The sequence below is a fragment of the Uloborus diversus genome, chromosome 1, assembly GCF_026930045.1.
Source record: "Uloborus diversus isolate 005 chromosome 1, Udiv.v.3.1, whole genome shotgun sequence".
NCBI lineage: Eukaryota > Metazoa > Arthropoda > Arachnida > Araneae > Uloboridae > Uloborus > Uloborus diversus.
Window position 1 is genome coordinate 21,178,523 of NC_072731.1, and position 25,852 is coordinate 21,204,374.

Consider the following 25,852-nt stretch of genomic DNA (forward strand, 5'->3'; position numbering starts at 1 on the left):
ACGTTGTAAAACTGCGCACCGCGTGGCAACCCCCTCCATAGCTGTGGGGGGGGGGATTGCTACGAGTTTTTTTTAATGAAAAAACGTTCAAACTTTGGGGTTTTTTTTTGCAACTTAAACAGTCATGCGTAAGTTCGAATAATACTCGACTTGAACCAAATAAAGAGGAACAAAAAAAAATTTTTTTGACAAATTGACCCATAGTTACTGGGGGGGAATTTTTTTTGGCAATCAAAATAATGAAACTAATACCCTGTAAAATTCCCCCCCACGAAAGTGATCATTTTTTAAAAAGTTTAATAATCGATACTTTACCCCTGGGGGGCACCACGTTCGCCCCAACATAGCTGGGGGGGAAATTCGCTACGAGTTTTTTCTTATTAATTTAATGCTATTATATAGTTTTTAGCCATTTAACTCATCACTTTGATATTTTTCATTTTTTTGACCTTTCATCCACCCACGCAGCCGTGTGACGCAAAATTAGTGGGGATTCGAGCCAAAGTTTTAAATTGCATTTTTTTATTATTTCAACCGGCCACAAGCCATAAAAGAGATAAATCGTGTTTTGGGGGGTCAGCTCTTGGTCTATAAGGCTTACCTCCTCGCATTTAACTCCTCATGTCTGGAACATTAAGCCTCTCCTCCTCTCGGAAATATTTGAATACCATCATTCATGTTACTTGAGGAAGATTATTAGACTGTGCTTTAACGAATCCTGCCTCCATAGTGTGTTCAAAAGGATTATTGAATTTCTAAAAAATAAAAATATCAGCCCGCATAAAATGTCCGTAGCGAAAACAAGGGATCTTCGGCGGAAGGCTGCCCATTAGTGCCCTGTGACGTAAGCTCGTGACGTTTCAGAAGAGCGCACTTTTGCGCGTGGATTTTTAAAAATTCATTAAAAATCAATCACGGTGTTTTAAAATTCGGCGATGGTGAATTTTTTAGTTTTGAGGGTCAATTAACAATATCCAATAGTCAAAATATGAACATTTAATAGGTTGCAACTTCCCTATTCGCTTTTGAACTAGGAATTTTATTTTCACGATTTTTTCTTTTGATTTTCTGGAAACAGTGCTAGAAAGTCTAGTAGAAAAGTTTTTTTTTAAAATTTGTTGAAATGTACAAGCATGTTATTTTCCCTTTTATTTCCATTTATTTCACACATTGACTGATTTTTTTCATGTTTTGGTTTTGCATCGCTGGCGCAAATGACGTCATCTCCGTCATTGTGGTGTTGCCACATTCATGGTAACTTTTCTCCCAATGCAAATGTCGATCCGTACAGCATCCATGGCGTTATGTCGGAAATTTCGTAGTTTTTTCAGGAACTGAAAACTAGCGAACGCTGAGAAGTCACTATATTAATTCATGGTAAATGCATCTTAAAAAATAGTTGTGAATCTTCATTGGCTGTAAATTGTTAATCTCTTATCGCAATTGACAGCTTTGATTACGGATATTTCTCTTGTTTATACTAAACAATGCTTCGTCGTAGCGAAAAATGATTGCATACTAATTTACAGTGATCATTGAAAATATTTTGGTTTTAAACTATTTAGCTTGAGTATATATTATTTTTCCCTTCAAGGGATTTGATTACTTTCTATGTATTGTTCTGTGCGACGAATGCATAAGTATGATTATGTTGCATTTAAAAAACCTTAATAATATTTATCATATTTAAAAGCTATGTGTAGAGTAGTTGTTTACAAATGACAGTGTTTAATTTAAGTAATTTTCGTTAAGATGAATTGAAAAAATGTCCAATCTTGAATTGATTTTAATATTGTAAATGCTTTTTAGATTAAAATATAATTCTTTCCTTGAAAAAATTCTTGTGCATTGATGTAGTTTAGAATTATCATTCAAAAGTTTAGATCAAGGTAAAAGAATTTTTTGAAAGTATTTTCAATCGCAGTTGCTAATTGTTACCTTGTTATCTCATTTGTTGTGTGAAAATAATTGCATACACTTGATACATTTTGCTCAAAAATAACGTTGCACTTTGCAAAAGTTACTATTTTCTGTCATTTTTGTGCATTTTTTCATTGAGAATTCAGAGTTTTCTTTGTTCCGTTTCAAGTATTGGGGATTTTTATATTAAAGATAATGAACAAATGTTTATGCAACTTTTCTGGACATTGGTCAACTGAAATTGAAACTAGAATTTTTTTAAATATTTAGTTCCTATGTGGTAGGGATTTTCTTTGATGGGATGGAACATTTCCAAATGATTGAAGCTGCAATGTAGTTTCTCCAAATTTCGTTTATAATGTTTACTGCAAAAAAGCAATTCTTCGCCTCAGAGCAACATTAGGATATCTTGGTGTTATTCCTGGGATTAGATGTCAGTGTTGCTCTGAAGTGACAAAATCTATGAACAAATATTAGAATATCCAATTTTTTCGACTAAGGCAGTCATAATTTGTGACGAAATAAGAGTATTTATGAACAGTTAATTTATGAAATGATAGCTCCAAGTTTGTTACCTTGAATATTGTTAACTCCAATTTTTTATCGAGCCCCAAACCCTTGTCATCAATTTCCTGTTAATTATCCTCCATTTCTTGTTTTAATGAGATTTTTTTTTAAAAAAAGATGATTGGTTCTAAAAATTAAGAGGTAAAAGAACGAAAAAAAAAAAATGTACCTTCTCTTTGCATTCGAGCACAATAAAGGAAAGGAATAAAGGAGTAACATGTGTGAAAATGAGTAGGTAACTTGTTTTCTCTTGTTGTATTGTTAGCATTTTGTGGCATTAGATAGGAACTGTTTCCAAAAAATAGCCTTTTCAATGAAACATGCAGTGAGAATTTAAGTTGAACAATTGACTGAATTTGCACAAGCACAATAAATCCTCTGATTTTACTAAATTTGTTTATAATACATCTCGGTTTGCCATGACATTTTAGACGAAGAGAACAAAACACAGAAAGAAAATGAAAGTGCTTCGGAAGGAGAAACATTTATGCAAAAGCTTGAGGATTGAATGGTTTTTTCCCCCTAATGCGGCTGCCTTTTGCAGACCTAGTGCGATTCCCCATTATAGCAACCACTCTTTCATGTCATTCAACTCTCAATAGGATGCCATTGCTACAAGAATTTTGACTCCCAGTTTCCCTACTAGATGGAGGCACCAGGGCTCTATTTGATGCAAAACAGCACTAGGAATTTAATTTTGCCAAGAGATACTCCATGCCAAACGAGTACTCGGGGGATCTTTTACATGCCACATAATCATACAACATGGACGTTGTCGATTTTCTGCATCTTGAAAATCGACCGACTGGACCGAACCTGCGCCTTTGAGCATAAGGGACCAGTGTCTAACCACTGCACCACTCTATTGGCAGATTTACTGTTTTTTACTGTCACAAAACTGTTAAATGCAGCTTTAAATGATGTATGTATTAAAAAAAAAATTAAAATAAGAATAGGATTTATTTTTTCCCATTAAATGTTTGAAATTAAATTGCATGTTTTCTTTTGAAATTCTGTCTTATCTAAATCAGAGTTTCTCAAAATATGATCTACCCTGCTAAAAATGTAACCCTGCAAAGTAAGTAAACATAACTACAATCAAGCCAATATTGCAACAATTTCTTTTCCAGGCTAATTTTAAGATTTAAATAACAGATCAATCAAACAAGTTGACCCTTTTTGCGCAACTTATTATGGGAGCAAACATTTTCTGCACTTTGTAGCAGAGCTCGTAAAAATGTAGCTAGTTCGGTAGTTAATTTAAATAGATTTATTTCCTAAGAAAATTAGGTATTTTTCTGCTATCAAGATTTAAATCCTTCGCACCTACGTTGCTAAGTTAGTCAAAAAGCTCAAAGTTGCCATTCTCCATTATGGGCCTTTGCTTTATTCAACTCTGCAAATAAAATTTATAGAGACAGATACTGTAAATAGAAGATTCTGTAATAGCCAGGTCCATGCCCAGGCTTTCAAAAAAGGGAAGGGAACAAAGTTTTTTGTCCTTTATAACTTACATTGTCAAAGGAAAACTAACCAAGAGTGTTTAATAGTTTATTTTAGTTTGATAAGTGGACTTTTTTTTCTGTTTTTTACATTTTGTATTTTTTAAAATAAAAAATATATATATTTTTGCAGTTCAACATTTTGCAAAAAGTGGAAAAGGGTCTTACATGTTCCTTTTATTCCACCTAATGCTAGTTGTTTTTTTTTCCTATTCTTTTTGATAAAATATTTACAGGAATTTAACAAAAATAGAAAATTTATACCAAACATTTGCTATTTCGCATAGAAACATTCTTTTTTCAATTCCAAAGGCGCATCCAAGGGAAGGAATTTGAGCACTCTCTTCAAAAAATTTTCCCCTCCTGCACATGCTCAGCACTTCGAGACTCATCATCCATTCCTTCACTGTTAATGTTTTTCAAACATTTAGCAGTGAAGGTGCTTGGGAATTTCACAATTTAGGAAAATATTAATTGCTAAAGATGGGGGAAATGTTAAAGAGTATGAACAATGTATCAGTAAACTCTAAAATTAAGTAAAAATGGGAAGTAAAAATTTAATTAAGTAAAAATTTTCAATGGGAGGGGTTTAACCCCTAAAACCCTCCCCCTTGGACACGACTGTGGTAACAGCTGATAACTTGACAAGGTCTGAATCCTCTTGTTAGTAAGAGCACCAAACTTTTTTTCATATCACCCAGGGTTCGCTGATATATATCAGTCGATACATATCGTGATATATATCCAATTATTTATTTTGAAAATACTGTCAGCCCTGCTTAATTGCATATCGTCGGCTCCAAGAAATATTATTCAATTAATTGGGGTATTTGATAAAGCGGGGAAATTTTCTTTACCTTTTTAAATTGACAACCTTTGTCTCAATTATTAATAAATGTAAATGAATAGCTGTATAAAGGAAATAACTAGTGTCATTTGTAAAGAGTTATTTAAAGAAGCTAAGTAAACAACAAATTAGTTTACTAATTTATTCATTTATTGTAGTATGTATCAAAATTATAAAAAAGTAACTTTCAACTTGAGTTATGAAATGTTTGTCTGAACATGTTTCAGTACAATATTTTTTGAAAAAAATTCTGTAATAGTGGATTGCTTGCTCCAAGGTCTTTTGGGAATACTTTTTCAAGTCCTTTTCTCCCTTCTTATTTGCCGTGTTTTACATTCAATATTTTTCAGTATATTATCTTCTAAAATGTGTATATTTCTTTGAGTTATTTAATTTAATTTTCAACTGTGCTGTTTATTGTAATTTTTTTGTAATGGCAACGACAAAAGAAATGAGATAGAATGGGGGAAATGTTTTGTTGAAAAATAGAAGTTTTTTCAAGCCCGTTGAAGGCAAAAAATATTATTTTATTTTTTTAAGTCAGCAATTGTTCTTGTTTATCTTATTTATAATTTATTCAAAAATATTTGCGAAAGCTGATAAATATTATTTGATTATCCGGGGAGAATATTCGATTAAGCGGGGATCTTTAACATTATGTGTATGGGGAGATATTCGGTTCCGAGAGGTTTTATTCGTATAAGCAGTGCATTAGTTTATCCGTTATCCGATTAAGAGGGGCTGAAGGTATCATTATACAAATACAAATGTGACAACCAGCAACGGGCTTTGGACCCAGCTAGGCTGATCTTAGTCCAACCCCTAGTACAAACCCCAGTGAATATCAATGTACCTCTTAAAAATATCTACTCCCTTGCTCATTACAACCTCTTCCGGTAAGCTGTTCCAAAGTTCCACTACTCTGCTAAAATAATAATTTTTCTTAATATCAATGTTAACCTGAGATTTAAATAGCTTAAAACAATGACCTCTTGTCCTGTTTTCAGTGCTAAACTTTAGCCCCGTAACATCTTTCATTTTAATAAATTTAAACAACTGAATCTTGTCTTCTCAGTCTCTTCTTTGCATGTACATTTTTAGACTGTACTTTGACTGTACAATTTTAGCATTCTAAGCCTGGAATCGTAGTCTAAATGAGAAGGTTCATTTATTAGCCTTGTAGTCCTCCTTTGAACCCTTTCCAATACATAAATATCTTTCTTAAGATAAGGAGACCAAAACTGAACAGCATACTCCAAATGAGGTCTTACCAAACTTCTATGTGAGGGCAGAAGAACTTCTTTAGATTTGTTTGAAATAGGTCTATTGATAAATCCAAGCATCTTATTGGCTTTGTTACTGCACTGTTGACTGAACTTTAAATCCTGACTTATTAAGATGCCCAGATCAGTAACTTTTTCTGCCTGTCTAATGACTGAACCTTGCAAATAATAACTTGAACACTTATTTCCATGCCCTAAATGTAGCATTTGACATTTCCCCAACATTAACAGCCATACCCCATTTATCAGCCTAGTCCGTAAAGTGATCTAGATCCTCTTGCAACTGATTTGCTTGTTCTTCATTTTCTACAATCCCCATAACTTTGACATCATCAGCAAAAAGATTTTGATATTTGCAATATTTATTTTTTCAGCTATAGTATTTTCAAAAAAATACAGTGAAACCCCTCCTAACGGACACCCCTTTAATGCGGACACCCCTCTTATGCGGACAGTTTTTAATTCCCCGGCAGAGAGACATTAAACCTAATGTATAAGGAACCTCTCTCGTACGGACACCCTCAAATACGGACACGGACACCCTTTTCGAAGTCATTTACATTGATATATCCTTTTTTGCGGACAGTATTTAAAACTTGAGAATTAAATAGCTACTCCATTGAAAGGCTTCATTTAATGCGAAGTCGACCAGCTTATACGGAGATAAAAAAAATATTTCTTTGCAATTTTACTTTGCATCTACTGCGTAGCAAAAAATTTTCAGCTTGACACCGAAATGCATTTTTCATTCCAAAAAACATCATCAAATCGTCAAAAATAAAAGAAAAGAAAAGAGAAAATGATTATTCTGCAAGTTTCTGTCTGTATACCCCCACCCTCCCCCGTTGCCTTGTTCCTTTTCAGATGACTAACAAGCAGGCGTGTTGTGTCTAAGTGGAGCTGAGTTGACGCACCATCTAACAAAAATATTTTATAGAGAGTAAAAGTAAAGCCAATGCAATATCATAAAGTAAACTTAAGGGTAAAAGCATTCAGTTGTTTCATCGTTCTCATTGAAATGGCTCTGAATACTCATCGTCAGCGTCGTACTCTTTCTCTTAAAGAAAAAATTGAAGTTATAGATTTCGCAGAAAAAAATAAAATTGGAATACGGAACATTGCTGAAAAGTTTAGTGTGGGACGCACACAAATTTGCTGTATATTAAAAGGAAAAGAGAAGTTTAAGAAAGAATGGTTCATAAATGGAAACCAAGAGAAGAAAAAAGATTTTCCTAAAAGTAATGCCCTTGCAGTGGGTGAAATTGTGTTTAAATGGTTTGTGTCCGCAAGAAGCAAAAATATTCCGATTTCTGGCCCTATTTTACAAGAAAAGGCGAAAGAAGCAGCTACTGAAATGGGTATAGAAAATTTCAAAGCTTCCAATGGATGGTTAGATCGTTTTCGAACGAGACATGATATCGTTTTTAAAAAAATATGTGTTGAATCCATGGATGTAGATGCTGACGTTTGCGAGAAATGGTTTGAGAAAGTGCCTAGTTTGATTGAAAATTACGAGCCATGTGACATTTATAACATTGATGAGACCGGTTTGTTTTATAGAACTGTGCCAGATAAAACCTTAACTTTACGGAAAGAAAACTGCTCTGGTGGCAAAATCTCCAAAGAACGCTTAACAGTTTTGTTGGGTGCCAGCATGGATGGTACAAAATTAAAACCAGTTGTCATCGGAAAAGCAGCCAGACCTCGGTGTTTTAAAGGACTGGATATAAAAAAATTACCTGTAGATTGGTATTCAAATAGAAGAGCGTGGATGACAACCAGTGTCATATCTGATTGGCTTGTAACTTTTGATAAGAAGTTGGGGAGAGAAAAAAGGCATATTGTTATTTTTATGGACAACGCGCCCTCCCATCCCAAAGACTTTCACTTGAAAAATATAGAAATAGTCTTCTTGCCAGCAAACACAACATCGAAATGCCAACCTATGGATGCTGGGATAATTCAAGCATTTAAAATTCAATACAGACAACTAGTTATGAAGCATTTAATCAATAAAATGGAAGAAACTAAAACAAGTAGCGAATTGTCCAAAAAAATTGATGTGTTAGATGCAATCAGCTGGGTTAAGCACGCATGGAAGGAAGTTAAAAAAGAAACAATAGTAAGTTGCTTTAATCGCGTTGGATTCAAAAAAGGATCTGACACAGAGGAAATTGACAACGAAGTTGATTGTGACAATGATGGATCCGATTTGCAGTCGTTAATGCAACAAGCAGGGTTCACAAATGTGACCGCTGAAGACTATGCTCCCATCGACGACCAAGTTTTCACTGAAGAAAGCGAAACAGAAATTGCAAGCATAGTGCGCGAAATTAACGAAGATCATACAGTTGAGGATGACGATGAAGATGAACTGTCCGTAAAAGAAGACGTTAAAACAATTAAAAATGTTAACGAAGCTTTAAGCGTATTAGATGGACTCAGGGAATTTTCAATTAAACACAACGATCCTAAAGGACTAGACTTGGTACAAGAACTTAAGATACATTTCGAAAATGAAAGACTTTCATCGATCAAAACATATCAACAGACATCAATCGAACAATTTTTTAAAAGTACAAATTAGGTATGTAATTTTTATGCGAACCTGTTATTTAAATCTCTTTGAGTGTGCAAAACTGTAATATTTGAATTTAACCTGATAAAATAATTGTTTATTATGTATATGTTGGTAAAAACTAGTAAATTAAAAAAAATCCATGCATATGAAAGAGTAGAATTCACACATATTTCATTTAAGATTTCAAAAAACATAAACAAATAACTAAAGTTAATTAAATTAAAAAAACCTCTGTAAAGCGGACACCCCTCTCTTACGGACAAAAAAGTTTGTCCCGTTAGTGTCCGTAATAGAGGGGTTTCACTGTATATTAGTCATAGTAATATTGTTCATTTATTATCAAAAATAATCAAAAATTTACTATGCTATATTTTAATGATGTATTCATAGAATACATCATTAATATAACAAATTAATATAATGTTCCTTTTTTATTTCATATTCATAAAATTATTAGTCATGTAACAAATTTAATTCATATCAAAAGTGCCAAACTAAATATTAAATTTTTATCAGAAAAAAAGAATGTTATGACTGTGCACAGGCTAATGCATATTTTGTATTCCTGAATCATATAACTGTGTAAAACTAGCTAACAGAAGAAAAATGAGAAAAACAGCCAATACTAAATTAATTCCATTAAAATTGATAAAAATGTCAAATGAAATATTAGATACAAATAATGAAAGAAACATTAAATTTAAGTATACATATTGTAAAGACAATTTAAAAAAAAAAAAAAGATTGATTTGAGGATGCATTTATTTATTTATTATTTTTTTTTGAGACTTTAGTTTGTGTTGATTGAAAATATCAATTATGTATCAAAATATCTGATATATATCAAAATATTGGATCTTTTCAAACTCTGATCTCTTCATTCTATATTTCTTTCTTCAGTCAATCAAAACAAATTTATTTTTTTTTGTACTTTAGGTAAAAATTCTGAGCTCATGCAAAATGTAGAAGGGATACCAACCTAATAAAGTAGTTTTCAGTCATGCAAATCTGAAGAACGGATGTCCTGCAGTTCCGTCGTCCTCGCATTTCCACCATGAGCAAGTCCTCCACCGTGTTTTACACCGTAGAAGTGGGAGATACAAAATTCACCATCCTGAAGCGTTATCAAAATTTGAAGCCTATTGGCTCTGGGGCACAAGGAATCGTCTGGTAAGTGTTTCTTGTGCTCATTTTAACATAATGTTTCGACTTACCTGGAAAATTGCTAAATTGCTAAAAAAGCCAAAGCCAAGAATGTTTTCTTAGTAACTTTTTTTTAAAATCAAATTTAAAAAACGGTAACAGAAGGACATTTTTTGCGACATGATTTTCATGCTATCATATTTTCCCCAAAAATTCAGCTAAACTATAAAAGGGAAAATTCTATAAAAAATAGAGCCCATACAGGAGTGTTTAGTCATTACAATTCCACCTCTAGTTTTAAAAAATAATTATTTTAAGCATATAAATTATGTATTTGTTAAGGGTAACGGAAGGACAAGAAGTCCAAAATAATTAAACTTGGAAAATTTCAACACAATCATTTATTCAGCTAATACAGCAGTCTGAAACAGTGATATCTAATGCCTGAGCCATCTGTTGCAATTCTGAATTCTTTAAATACTCAATAATTTTAGCATAATTCATAGAATATTTATCTTCTCTCAGCAAACATGAAGATTATTCCCACATTATTATGCACCAGAACGTCACCCGTCAAGGTATGACAGGTGAAAATTACTGCTCTTCTTCTACATTTTAATGAAGCAATTGCCTGTTTGGTGATATTTTGATAGTTGAAATTTTAACCCTAATTCCAGTGGATTAACCCTAAAATCCAGTGGATAGTGTTTATAGTTGACTGCTTTTTCGTTTCTTTGTTCGCCTGAAATGAGTCTTACCAGTAAAACCGTTAAGTTACCGGATCAAGTTCAGCCTTGTCACAATAAAGCCTTTCCCTTTATCTTTATTAAACACTAGTGATTAATAAAGATAAAGCACGGCTTTGCCCGTAATAGAAAAATCAAAAGGTCTTTTGGTTCGCCTGTATATTTACAAATAATGTATGGTGAATTTTCTCGCCAGTTGGCTTGTACCCATCTTACGGTTCCAGGTTATGATAATTTCGTAATTTACTCGTCCATCTTATGATATTTTTTTTCTTAAAATTGGAATAGAAAAAGAACCACATCGAATTTTCGAAAAATCGCTTCGAGGTGCACACCCCCATGCTACATACTAACTTTGTGCCAAATTTCATGAAAATCGGCCAAACAGTTTAGGCACTATGCGCGTCACAGACATCCTACAGACATCCTCCGGACAGAGAGACTTCCAGCTTTGTTATTAGTAAAGATTACTAAAACACATCATCAAATTATCATGCCGTGGTGCGAGTTTCATTGTTGAAACAAGCAGGTTGCTCAATCATCGGCTATTATATATAAGAGGATTCTCAAACAAGTTATTTCTATTCATTCATCTTCTATATGAAGTACTTGTCCAGCATTGCTCTTTGTTAATTTCTTTCCCTTCCATCTAACTAACAAAACTTGTTCAAACGTTAATGAATCCGTTGGCATATTCTTATGATTTGGTGTTTTTAATTCAGCAGAATCTTCATTTTTAACATCATGAGAGAGCGATATGGGCAGTTCTCAAAAGGTGGGAACAAACACAGACCTCAACTTTGAAGCTTCAACACCAAATAACTTTCATTTTAATTAACTCAAAAATTTTTGAGTTAAACTATAATACTGTATAGAGACAAGAATTGACATAAATTATGGAAAAAATGCTCTTCAAATGCCCTTAAAAAAATATTTTCTTTGCTAAAAGGCACAATTTTGGACATACCAAAACGTTAACTGAGCAAATGTACCATTAAAAAAAATTTTTTTTTAATTATTTCCATACGTTTCAAAAAAAAATTAAAGGTATGAATCTTACACTGAATAACTTTTTGTTAATATTTTACACAGATAACAAAAATAAAGATAGATTATTTACTTTGTAAACGATTTAAAAAAAACGTAACTTTGAAATTTGATGTATGTCCAAAAGTTGCAATCTTTAAAATGCTATTATTTGAGAACTAAGTATATGATGTTTTTGTTTTAAAGGTATTTATCGATCCTCAGAATCAATTTTTAATTGTTTAAAAGTGTTTTCATAAGCTTTTATGCAGTATCTTAGAAGAAAAATGATTTTTCTTAAACATACATGTGAGATGTCCAAATGGCGTTACGATCTTGATGCCGATAATTCTGTCCGTTTATTCATAATTTTTGATGATCCACTGTCTTCTAACCTCAATAAAAAAGGTTATTATAATGTTATCTTTTTTAATCCATTGGTATTTTGCATAATTAATACGTTACACATTGAACAATGCATAAATTACAGTAGTAACATGGCTTTCTATGATCGAACGAAAGCCATTTTGCGCTAACATCGCCAAGCAAACTTCCGCTGGCGACATTGGCGACAACACAGTACACGATACGCTAAAGGTTACCAGAGGGGAATTCCAGTCTGACAAATGTAGTTTATCGTCAGCTGTACCACTTTTGGCGACTTTATCACCTGCGCTAGCATTTTTTTTTTCCGCTTTTATTATTTTAGAATTCTTTTTCTCTTCTTTCTTTTGGAAACATAATTTAACGATCTCCAAATAGAAATACGAATTTCTTTCTTCAATAATTTTTTTAGACATCATTTTAATTCTTATGACATTAGAAAAAATATTCATTATTAAAACTGATGTCACTTTTTACAATTGTATTATTTTTAATTTGAAGCTTTTTTTTAACTTTGCATCAATTTCTTCAAAATCATTCCAAAACTTTATTAAATGTAAGGAGCAGCATGTATAGCCATTCAAGTATTTCATTAATATCCTCTTTATTATTAAATTGCAAAATTTAAAAAGTAATAAATAAAATTTTCATTGGAAAAGTTAAAAATCAGATTAACAATTGTCAAAAATGATGAAACTTACGTTATGATGATGTCCAAAATCCGTTACCTACAGGAAAGCAATGTCCAAAATCTGTTACCTACAGATTGCTGATTTAATTTGCTAATTAACAATTTTTACAAATACCTGCTGTCTTTTCATGTTCATATATTGTGTTCTAGGTATGCATACTATAGAATAAAATCAAAATTGATGTCAAATTCGAAAATTTTTGAAATTGCTCAAAGTTAACTTTTTTGTTCCCACCTTTTGAGAACTGCCCATATGCTTTTTTTTTTCAAGACGATGCTACTTAATATGCGTATTACAGTTGCAATAATTAATGTTTTGGTAATTTGATTAAAACTTTTTTTTTATTTGTACAGTGCCGCTTTCGACACGGTGACGGAACAGAATGTGGCAATCAAGAAACTCAGTCGCCCCTTTCAAAATGTCACGCATGCGAAGAGGGCTTACAGAGAATTCAAGCTGATGAAGCTTGTCAATCATAAAAATGTAAGTATTTTATATTAGGCCATGCCATTTCTTTTATCTGCTTGACTTCTGAAATACTTACATTTTTCTATTGATAGATAATTGGCCTTCTTAATGCATTTACACCACAGAAAACGATGGAAGAATTCCAGGACGTGTATGTATATGCAATTCTTGATTTTTTTCATTTGAAGTTAGAAATATCTACATGTCACCTAAGCCCTCCCTAGACATTCTTCAATGGGCAGTCATTTGCTCTTCTTGTTTATTAAAAGTGCCTTCCTTGCCTTTTCCAAAAATTTCCTTTGATGTGTACCCACAAAAACAATTATCGGTTTCTTGTCCTGTAGTTTAAAATGAGAAAAATCTGATATGGACACCACATAACTTATTCACCTATTAAATAATCTTTTTTTTTGAATAACTAAGAAGTGGGGGTGCCTACTTTATGTCTGCACGTTAGAAACTATGCTTAAATGCATAATTTTTAAAATGAATTTTTTGACAACTTTTTATGCCTATAAAATATGGTAAATATAAAGAATGGCTCTTTCAACTTTAAAAAACTTTGATGTTTCATTCTCTGTCTGACATATGAAAAGGCAACTACAAAATCGTAATATATTATGTTAAAGGGACAAAAATACAATATAAATGTGCTTTAGAGTGAGCAAAAAAAAAAAAAAAAAAAAAAAAACTACCCCCTCTCTCCGCAGGTTTTGAGCTGATGCAAGAAAGACATGCTCACAGGTAGTGCTGTCATTTGAAATATTTTCAGGAAGGGGACCAAAGGGCTCGAAATTAACACTGGTCCAAGACCACAAAACATACATTAAAGCAGCAGAAAATAAAATATTGTGGCACATGAGACTAGTGAAGTTTTATTTCTGTTTTTCGTTCACAACGTTTGGATAACTTTTTGAAACTGTTGAGAGTAAGTTATCACTTTTATTTACATCTAGGAAGTTGCACGTCAAGGTATGATGGATGAAAATTGCTTCTACTCTTCTACATTTGAACGAAGCAATTGCCTGCTTGGTGATATTTTTATAGTTGAAACTTTAAACCTAACTCCAGTGAATTAACCCTAAACTCCAGTAGTTAGCGTTAATAGTTAACCACTTTTTTGTTTCTTCAAAAATGAAATGAGTCTCCAGAATGAAATGACAGTCTTACCAGTAAAACAGTTAAGTGACTGGATTCAGTTCAACCTTGTCAAAATAAAGCATTTTCCTGCATGTCAAACATTACCAAAAAATCATATTATCATGCAATCATGCATAATGGAGAGTAGGTACTCAGTGTCCATACCTCGACTGCAATTTAATTTTCACAAAACACCAATATAGATGTTCTTGTGAAAAATTAACGTTTTTTTTTTTCTGGAAAAATTGCATCTTGACCATGAGTAATGGAGAATTATGAACAGAAGTCAGGTAAAGGTCAAGATATATAGAAGGAGAGGTAGGTCAGAGTTTCTCAGCAACCCTGTCCCTTAACGAGTTTTTGTAACTCTGACGTAGCTTGGTCCACTTCTCCTGGTTCCTTAGACTCTGATAGAGTGTTTTTAATCAAATACACCCCTTTTCTCGTCGCGCAAAGCTAAAGATTCATTCATTTTAATTTTAATTGTTTTGTCATTGCTATTCTAGTTATTTCATATGCTCAAAAGTTACGATTTACTGGGAAAATACTGTATTTTGTGCTTAGGAAAAGGGAGAAAAGAGCAAAGATGATTATGGTCCATCATTTTCCGCGATGTTGTAACACATTGGGTGATTTTTTTTTTTGCAGTCTTTATATAATTTTTAAAGTACTAGGATTTGTTAAGATTTTGGAGGTGATGTTAGAAAATTGTTCCCAAAGCTTTTAGGAACAAAAACCAAGCTGAAAGTCTTTGAAATTTCAGAAAATAACACCTATTTCATTTGGAGACTATTATTCTAAACAACAATTGCTATTTGATATGATCATGCAGATGATGCAATTTTAGGCCCCCATAAAAATGTCCGTTCTAAATGCATTATTGGAAGCAACCTATTTATTATTATTTTTTAAAAACTTTTTTTAAAAAAATTTTTAATATAGAATACTTAACACTAGAAAGACGGAAACGGTCATTTTGACCGCAAACGATTTTCAAATGCTTATATTTGCTGTGTTTAATTTTCAAACTCTTTTTCCTTCATTGACTTTTCCTAACTATTTATCAAGATCTTACAACAGTATTTTTTTTTTCTTTAGGATTATTATTATAGTCCCTATAAATGTTTATACCTAGAAAGACTGACTACGGTCATTTTGACCGCTAAGTGAACCTTTCTTTATGCATCCGTTTTCTTCTTTTTTCTCTTATCAGTTGTGTGTACTATGGACTGTTGTTAGTTGTCAGGGTGAGTAATGTTCTTTTGAGCTTGAGTAGTATCTGCTGGTCAGGTTTCATTCTTTGAACTGTTAGGAAAATACGAAACACCAGCTGGTTGCATGGTTTCAGTTTTCTGCTATCTGCACAGGGGGCAAAGTTGAAAAAGGTAAATTTGAAAAGCATGTGACTGGACACGTGAAATTACTTTGGATCTAAAAAGAAGTAAATATAAACAGGTAAACTCCAAAAATGTTTTCTGGAACTCTTTTGTGCACCAAAACATGTGCTCTGCTTGAAGCATTGACGTTTATTTTCTTCGATGATAATGAAGTGCTCAGTCACATAATTATCTTCATGATGTCGAGAAGAACTGTTGACAAGCAAAACTTATAGGAACATTAATTCCTGAAGCTGTTGCAGATTTATCTAAAACAGATTATGGTTCGAATGAACAGTCTGACTTATCTGAAGAGACATATATTCCTAGTGATGAGAATAGTTTGCTTTCATGAGATTATTGTGAATATTTTTTCGGAGCCTAGATTTGCAGAAAAGGATTATTCTTCTCAGTTAGAATCGAAAGAACCCTTGCTAATAAAAACTGATGCTCAAAATATAAAAAGCAGTGAAAGAAAAAGGGAAAAGGGTCTGACGCCGAAAAAAAGGGGAAAATTTCAAAAACAGAACGCCTATTTCTCCTATTTCCTGCAAGTCACTTCCACTAATCAATTTTGCTGCAGATAAATAAGTATCTACCTCAGGAGAAAGATTAAAATAGTGTGAAAATAAACTATGCAGAAATAATTCTATGAGCATTTGTTCCGATTGCAAAAAAAAAAAAAAAACTGTTAATGGCTAATATACAGGTGACGTGATAACATAAGTATTTCGAAATACTGTAAATGATAGTAATGTACGGTATCTTGCGATATTTGGATATTTTTTAAACCAAACACATGCATGGTTGATTATACTACTTGTTAGTTTTTACATGCTTAAAAAATATATATTTTTTGTACAAATTTGCTCTTTCTCAATGCCAATTGTGTAAAGTGTGTATTTCACTTGATAGAACATAAGCTTAAAAAAAAAGCTGTCTGAGACTTTTTTGCAGACTATATTAAGATTAAATTGTTAAATTAAACTCTGACATGTTGAAACAAATCTTTTCTATGGTTAAAAATCCCGAAAGGAGGAAATTTCTAATCTTTTAAGTATGGCGGTCAAAGTGACCGCTGCTAGTCTTTCTAGGTATGCGCAAAACGCTGTCTTTGTAGTGTTAAGCTACGTGAAAGATAACACACAGTATCGCAGTTTTATCTGATTTACGGTCCAGAAATGAAATTTATGGAAATGAATGGACATTTGAAAAAGACAGAGTGCTAAGCTTGTAATGTATACCCATTGTGATATTTCTTATAAACTCTTGAAATTAGATTATATAGCGTATTAATTAAAATTTAATTTTATTTTTAAGATACCTGGTGATGGAACTTATGGATGCAAATTTGTGCCAAGTTATACAAATGGACCTGGATCATGAGAGAATGTCGTATCTTTTATATCAAATGTTGTGCGGGATTAAACATTTGCATTCTGCCGGGATCATTCATAGGGTGAGTTATCAAAATGTATTGTTTTCCCAATTTGGATCTTAAATGTCTTTTTTTTAACAATCCTCACTTTTTGCTCAATGTCTTGTTTTCCTCCCTTTCTCAATTGCACATAATGACATAATTATTAACAATGCACTAATAGTTGTTTTAAATAGAAATATTTTCAATCTGTCGCTATTTCAGAATGTTACTATTTGTGAGATCTATCTGATAATTGAATATTTTCAAATGATCTAAGTAATGCAGAAAGAAAATAAGATGTTTTGAAATCAATTGATGTTCCATAGTTATCTCCCTCTTTATTAAAAAGCTCCATTCTACCAAAAAAAAAAAAAAAAATATTCCCTTTGTTATTGAGGTACAATTTCAAAATATTAAAAAAAAAATCTAGTTAATCACTGTTGTCTATTTTAGCATTGTTTCCAAACTGATGTGTGAGTGGAATAATAATATGGGAACATGTTGTCAAGACCTGCACCTAGAATATATTTTTTAGAAAAAACAAGGTTTGGGGGATATTGATTATATGGGGTCTTCACAATGTATTTAGAAATATTTTAAACCTGGGCTTTGACAATGTATTTAGAAATATTTTAAACCTAATAGAACATATCTATAATAAAAATTTCGGGTTGAAAATATCAAAGAATCAAGCGAGCAACTTGCTTGAACGAAAAGCTTAACAGTCTCATTTTCTTCTTACCAAATTCCAGGGAGATAGAGCTCATTATTTCCAGAGATAGTTGATATTTTTATTGGGAGAGAGAGAGAAGCAGCAGTGTTTATGATTGTTCTTAAATTTGTAATTTGCCGCACATTACAATACGATTAAAAAAGAAGGACTTCAAGGAAAACCTGTTGGTTTGGGGGAAAGATAAATATTTGAAAAAGATAAAATAAATAAGCAATGTAAAAATTTGTCAAACTCTGAAAACTAATTTTCATTTGTAATAGCTTTGCATCAAAAGTCTCACGAAAAATTTTGAGGTTTGAACTGCAACAAATTTTACTAAAATTTACTGAAAAATAAAAAAATACCACAATGAAGGATAGAAAATAAACTATTATTTTCTTTTTAATACTTCTACCCAGACTAAAATGCAGAAGCTTTTGATAGAGATTTATTTATGCTTTAATCATGTTTGCCGTACAGATGTAGAATATCGTCAACCTAAGCAATAGTTTTCATTAGTAATAAATCCATTATAAGCGCCAATGTACCTGTTCCAACTTTCTTGCATTTTACAATACTGCGATTTATCATTCATTATTGTTATATTTTACTACTGATTTATTAAATACATCTATTTTGTTTACTTGTAGGACTTAAAGCCCAGTAACATAGTAGTGAAAGCAGACTGTACGTTAAAGATCTTGGACTTTGGCCTGGCTCGAACGGCTGGGACAACGTTCATGATGACGCCATATGTTGTGACCAGATATTACAGAGCTCCTGAAGTCATTTTGGGAATGGGTTATAAGGAAAATGGTACAGCCATATTTTGCATGGAAATCTATTTTTTCTTTTTTCAAATTTGGATTCCTTATTTCCCCTATATGTAAGAGTGATGTGGTTTTGTTGAAGTTCATAAATATTTTAAACATGCAGTTGATGTTTAAAAACTTGCATTTTATATTACAATTATTTTGTGGTGTGGTATTTCTTGGGGGAAAATATGTTGGCAACTCCTAAAAATCTGCATGTTTTTAAAATTTTGTCGAGTGCAGAAATACAAATGAAGCAATGCACAATTTAAATTGGAAGTTAGCAATGATTATGAATTGTTTACCATCACAGTGAAATTTGGAAAATGATTTGTTACAGCATATGTTTTTTATTCAAAATATTTGTTTTATCATTTGTGTATTCTTAAATGTATGGATTTATGAGTTCTACTCTTTTGTAGTAAAGCACTTTTAAGTTTGCACTCTGGAATCCTCAAAAATTCTGTGATATTCTAGCTTTCCCACACGCTGTGTGGATTTCTAGGAGTCCGCTATATTTTGAAAATCAGTTTTAAACTTATTAAATATTAAAATCCAAATACCTGCAAATTTGTAAAAGTTAACGTTGTAATATTATCTTTTATTAAATTCTTGCTCAACTTAATGTATAAAAAACTTTTTAAATGTAACACAGAAAACAATGACATATCTTAAAAAAATAACTTTTTTAGTTCAGCGTTTTTCAAAATGATGAGAAAGGACGGTGTTAATAAAATGATGAATAGTTGATGAAAACATAATGTTGATGAGAGGAACATTTTAAAATACCTACTTTCTAGTTAATGTCTATAAAAGTACTGTAGAAAAAATAGCTCATTCAAACCAAAACAAATGCAAATGTTTGGCGAACTATTGTGTGAAATTGCAAATTGAGAAATAAATTAATTTAGTATTATACAAATACAGGTAAGTGAATTAAATAGCGAAATTCGTAAGTACCAAATAGTGACAAGGAATTATCTAAAAAATAATAGCTATAATCACATAAACCTATTTTAGTTTGAGTTGAAAAATAGTCTAAAAGATCTATCCTGGTTTGGATTTTGGCTAATCTAGGTATGGCAAAATTATTTCTTTTGGACATTCATAACTGGTGAACAATATTTTGTTCGAGAGTCCACTGTAGATTTCATCTAAGTGCTTTATAACTCCGAAGGTGTGAAGGGTGATCCAACTTTAAAAGCTCTCAATTCTAGTTAAAAAGCTATTTTTTATAAGGAGTAGTTACTGGTTGCAAATTTGGAAGAGGATTATGCTAAAAGTTTTTGAAAATGGCTTAAAATAAGGATACAAGCAAGCAGTATTGCATCAAGATTTTATACTATACATTGATTAAAAATATTTTAGTCTTTTATAAACATTAGTGTGGTTTTTAAGTGTTTCTTTTCTTTGTACTTATGATGAATGTATGTTTGTTTTTCAGTGGATATCTGGTCAGTGGGATGCATTATGGGAGAAATGATCAGAGGGACCGTCTTGTTTCCCGGCAATGACCGTATCCTTTTCTTTATTAGTACCAATTGCTAAAAAAATATTTCTAGTTTGTTTCAGAATTCCTTTTGGCATTTTCAATCTGTTTCAGCTTTGAAAAGCAAGCAAAGTCCCCCCCCCCCCTAAAAAAAAGAAACAGGCTCCTCTATTGAATTGAGTCTAAAATTCTTTAAAAATAACTTCTCTGATTATTTCAGTGATATAGTCAGCTTCATGCTCCCCTCCCCTTCAAATGGCACCCCAGCTTTAGCTATTATTAGAATAAATTACTGAAATATTAACTTTTGAAGATTTCCATAGGCTTTTTTCTATTTCCAATCTTAATATATAGATAATAATGCTAGGGCTGCTAACCCCCAATAAGTACAATGCCCCCCTCAGTTTTAATTTTACCAAACATCCCCCCCCCCCAAAAACAAGAATACTTAAGAGACTAAAATCCTTTTAATATAAGTTCTCTCATAATTACAATGGTATAATCAACTTCAAGATACCCCCCCCCTCCAATTGGGTACCCTGTTCTAGCTATTATTCTACTAAATTGCTGGAATATGTGCTTATCAAGATGTTCGATGACTTTTCTGTATTTCAGATCTTATAATGTATATGATGTAGCTAGGGGTGCCTATTTCCCTCCTAAGTGCGGTGCTCCCCTCAATTTTATCCTCCCCCCAACAAAAAAAAAATGCCAACATCTATTAGAGATTAAAATTTGCATAAATTGCTGAAATAATTACCTTCCAAGATGTTCCATGGCTTTTCTCTATTGTAGATGTTAATAAACAGATGATACAGCTGTAATTGCTCCTCCCCCCCAACTGCAATATCACCCTCAATTTTATTGCGCTTCCTGCAAAACAAGATCTTCTATTGAAAAGACTAAACACCTTTCAAAATAACTTCTCTGATAATTTTTAAAGGCATACTCAGCATCATGACCCCCACCCCCCAAATGGGCATGCCTGCTTTAGCTATTATTATTCGAATAAGTCCATGTAATATTTACTTATCAAGATGTCTGATGGCATTTCCCTGTTGCAGATCTTGGTATGCAGATAATGTAACTAGGGGTACCCACTCCCCCAACTGCAATGGCACCCCTCAATTTTACCAAGCCCACATTTTCCCCCAAGAATTACCCACTAATAAAAAGATTTAAATTATTTTAAAGTAATTCCTCTAAAAGTTTCAGTAGTAGAATCAGCCTCATGACCCTCCCCCCCCCCCCCACCCCACACACAAATGAACGTCCTTTCTGTAGCTATTATTATTAGAATACATTGCTGAAATATTTATTCACCAAGATTACCGATGGCTTTTATCTATCACTAGGCATTGCATTTATATGCTTTTCAACCCCCCCCCCCCCTTCTCATAAAATGTTGAACTTAACGACCTAAATATATCAATATATCAAAAATATCAATATTAAAAGAGCAATATATCGTGGCATTAAAATTCTGATATCACTCAGCCCTAAAGGGCACTGCCATAACTTCTTGACCTTTCCAGGACCCGAGGGGTTCTGTATAGTTTTTTGTATGAACGTGGGGAAAAGACTTAGGTAATATTTCAGCTCATTGCAGGTGATTGTGCATCTATATTTTAGCATCTTTCTGGTTTGTCCTTTTTCTAATTATTTTGTTAATTGTACACTGCAATGTCTATTGACCTAAAATGCAAAGGTATTTGGGGCATCCATCCCTTGCTTTTAGCCCCCCCCCCCAAAAAATTGCATTTGAAATAAAAGCTTATTGTTCTACTTGAAATGTACTGCCATCAAAAAACTGTTTGGTCACTTTTTGTTTCACTATATACACTATTTATTTTACAACTTGTATCATATTTTTCCAACTTATTAATGTAAGCAAAACTGTAGTTAAGGTGACAAAAGTGTCTGAGAGTTAATGGCACTTAATATAAATTGTATTAGTGTTTTTTTTTTGGAGTAGATTGATGTTTGGTATAGCTTCTGTCATTTGCATGCTAATTTACTAGGAATCTTTTAGAATTTGGCGATGTTGTTAAATTTATTTAATTAGTGTATTTTGAACTGAAAATGCTTGATAAAACCAAACCCCCCCCCCCCAATAACGTCGTTTAAAATCTTCCGTTTTCTCCTTTGAAGCTTCAACCCAATCTCCTGTTTTTTTCATTTCATAAGGTTGGCAGGTCTGCAATTAATATTAGTTTCAAAGTTAGTTGAAGATTATATCAATAATCATTCATAATTTTTACAAAACTTGACTTTGACAGGTTTTAAATTTTTTGTACATATTCTGAAATACTTCTTTTACAAATGAGTACAATTCCAATGATTTGATGTATGGATAGTCTGTCACTGTAGAACGTTTCATTCAATAAAAGACGCGTTGCTCAACATTTTACGACATTCTGCTTTGAAACCATAATTAGTGATAAAAATAACTCCTTGACTAATGACTTAGACATTGATCAATGGAATAAAATAATCGAGCAACTAGGAACTCCATCACAGGAGTTCATGAGAAGATTACAACTCACAGTCCGTAATTATGTAGAAAATAGGCCCAAGTATGCTGGATACACATTTGAGAGGCTTTTCCCAGATTTGCTCTTTCCGGCTGACAGCTCCGAACATAATCGATTGAAAGGTAAGTTGCTTTCTATTAAGTGATTTGGCACCCTTAGGAGAAGTTTAATGTGGTAAAACACAAATTTGTAATAGAATAGCATTTTTCATGGCATAGTCCAGTTTTATTGCATTTTAATTACTTAAACAGTAATAAAAGTAATTTTTATTGCAATACTCTGTCTTAATATGTTACAATATTTCAATTGTACAATTGGCTAATAAGTCAGTTACAGTTAAATGTTGAACTATTTAATGTTTCATGAGTGCTGACAATTAAAAAATTCTAATTTGTTTGAAATAAATTTGAGCTTTAAAAGATTTACTTTTCCCCTCCTTTGTATGAAAAATTTGAGCTGCTTCTTATTTTCTTATTTCTATTTCAGTATTCTAGTATTTTCAGTGTTTACTTATGAGAAAAGCTGTTATTCAGTATTAAGAGAATAAATTAAATTTTTCTCAGAATCCCAATGCAACAAATTAAAAATTTATTTAGAAAGTTAGAAAAGGTTTGTGGCTCCTTTAAAGGTTGTCAGTGACTACCTACCTGGAAAAGTCAGGAAAATTTTTAATTTCTAAAAAATGTTGGAATTTTTTTTTCTGGTAAAAAAAAAATGTGCAGGACTTAGAATTACAATATTAGGAAGTAGATTTTAACTCTTAAATCTTAGTAAAAAAAGAAATATAAAATCTATTTTACTTTTTGATGCAGTCTTTTTATGTATTTTGATTCTTTATGTCCCTAGGACAAAATAATTTTATATCCTGAAAATCTCAGCATTGCTTTGCCCTTTCCCAATTCTATTATCTATTTTGACATCTGTTCTTTTCACCCTCTCTTAATCTACTACTAGCTAGTGACTTCTCTCCTTCTTCCTACTGTCTATCAAGTTGTTCAATCTATTCCACTTGGCTTCTTATTTCCCCTTTTTTGCTACTGTGCTGTAGGATTCCAAAGAAAGGAAAATTCAGATTGGAGCTAATCGCTATTGATGTGGCTCTTAAAGCTATCATTCCTGTAACTTCTTCTGCAGACATATGGATCTTATCAGGAAGCCGCAGTGCCATCCAACTCTTAAGTAACTGGTCAGGAGTTGGTGATAAGACCTCTGCCTCAATCCTCTCTTCTCTTAAAGAGCTTACCCAACGGCACAAGATATTCTTTCAATGAATCCCATCTCACATTGATATATATGACAATGAAATTGCAGATACTTTGGCCAAAGAAGGTGCCTTTGAAGTGCCAATGACAAGTAGTACTTTGACCTTCACAGAGATCTGCTCCAAAATAAAAAACTCAAATCAGCACCTGTGGAAGACCCCCTCCGATTCACTCATAGTACACTAGGCAGGCTCCGGGTGGTGCTTTTAACATCAAGGTGGATAGAGCTACCAGTCTGCTATTAGTAGACTTGCAAGTGGTCATATCAAGAGCCTTTCTTTTGATAAGGGGCAAAAATTATATTTGATGTGTCCCAAATGTAACTTACAACAGGCCTCTCCAGAACATCTGTTGAACTGCGTGGGCCTTATCAGGGAGGACATTTATTCTAGTCCTCTTCTGGTGTTTGACTTTTTGAAGGTTTTTGGACATTTGGACCTGGTCTAGCCTAGCGGCTAGATCAGGAGGAATAAGACAACAACAACAACAAGAAGGATTCCAATACTCAATCCATCCTTTGCTCCTAACTTGATTTTAATAGTTTTTCTTAAATCTTTGTTTGCCTCCAGGAGCTTTGTTCAACTGAAATTCAGCTTTAGTTATATACTTACAAGAACTCAATCAGGGAAACCCTGGAAATGTCAGGGAAGTTGAATGTTGATTGGGAATTGGAACGCTAAGCTATTTAAAAAATATATTTGGAATACTGACGTAATTTCCCCCCTTTTTTGAACTTGAAGATTAAGCAAAATTTCTTAGCAATAATTATTTGTGAAAAAAATTGAAAAACCAATTTTAGAAAATGTGACCTTTTTTCCTTGATAACCTATGATGCAAAGAAATATTTTGTCTGCATTCACATAAATTTCTTAGTTTGCACTCTCAAAATTGTTCCACACGTTGAGATGTTCTCAAGTTCCTAGGTATGCAGAAATAAAAAATTTGATGCTTTACTGTAAAATTTTGGAATAGCTTGATACATTTAATTCAGATTATATAAAAAAATGTCAGATTCATTATTAAAAAAAAAAAAACTCAAAAAATGCGTGGAAATAATTTTATCCTGATGATTGTTTTTTAGCGAGTCAGGCACGCGACTTGTTATCGAAGATGCTCGTCATTGACCCGGAGAGGAGGATATCTGTGGAAGAAGCTCTGCTCCATCCTTACATTAATGTGTGGTACGAAGAAAGTGAAGTCAATGCTGTAAGTGATCCATTGATGATGTTTTTTTTTCCTTTTGATTCTTATTTAGCTCAATTAGAATTTCAGTATATTCATGTAAAATTAGTGCCACTAATATATATATATATATATATATATATATATATATATATATATATATATATATATATATATATATATATATATATATATATATATTAAATTAAGCAAACAGAATTACAAATATTAAACAAATTATAAATAAATGATGATAAAAAGGAAAAATGCAAACAGCTATTAAGTAGGAATAGATAAAGAGTGAATCCAGAGCTCATCAGCCGTGGAGGATTCATTAATTATGGTCAAAAGACCAAAATTTTAACTATAAACTAGAAGAGAATGTTTAAGCTCCAGTACATGTAATATAGAGTAACAATGGGCAAACGCACCACTTGCTAAGCTAAAAACAATAAACTAGTTTATTGTTTTATTGGAGCTTAAACATTCTCTTCTAGTTCATAGTTAAAAAATTTTGGTCTTTTGACCATAATTAATGAATCCTCCACGGCTGATGAGCTCTGGATTCACTCTTTATCTATTCCTACTTAATAGCTGTTTGCATTTTTCCTTTTTATCATCACTTATTATTTATAATTTGTTTAATATTTGAAATTCTGATTGCTTAATTTTATATTTACTTGGCTTTTTAGTTTTGCTGCGTTGCGCATCTATGGGCTCTTGGTGTGGTCTTTTCAATATTTTTCACTTTTATTATTATTATAAT

General features: G+C 32.4%; 1 protein-coding gene across 1 annotated transcript in view; it reads left to right on the forward strand.

Moving 5' to 3' along the window:
* Nucleotides 1-1,258: 1,258 nt before the first annotated feature.
* Nucleotides 1,259-25,852, forward strand: part of LOC129234479 (stress-activated protein kinase JNK-like) — a 33,843-nt gene continuing 9,249 nt past the window's right edge. The window contains exons 1-9 of the mRNA XM_054868480.1: nt 1,259-1,377; nt 9,637-9,870; nt 13,045-13,174; nt 13,252-13,310; nt 16,996-17,134; nt 18,458-18,623; nt 20,064-20,135; nt 22,579-22,764; nt 24,986-25,110. Of these exons, the coding sequence (XP_054724455.1) occupies nt 9,755-9,870; nt 13,045-13,174; nt 13,252-13,310; nt 16,996-17,134; nt 18,458-18,623; nt 20,064-20,135; nt 22,579-22,764; nt 24,986-25,110 (993 nt within the window). The 5' untranslated portion in view covers nt 1,259-1,377; nt 9,637-9,754. The remainder of the gene's footprint in view (nt 1,378-9,636; nt 9,871-13,044; nt 13,175-13,251; nt 13,311-16,995; nt 17,135-18,457; nt 18,624-20,063; nt 20,136-22,578; nt 22,765-24,985; nt 25,111-25,852) is intronic.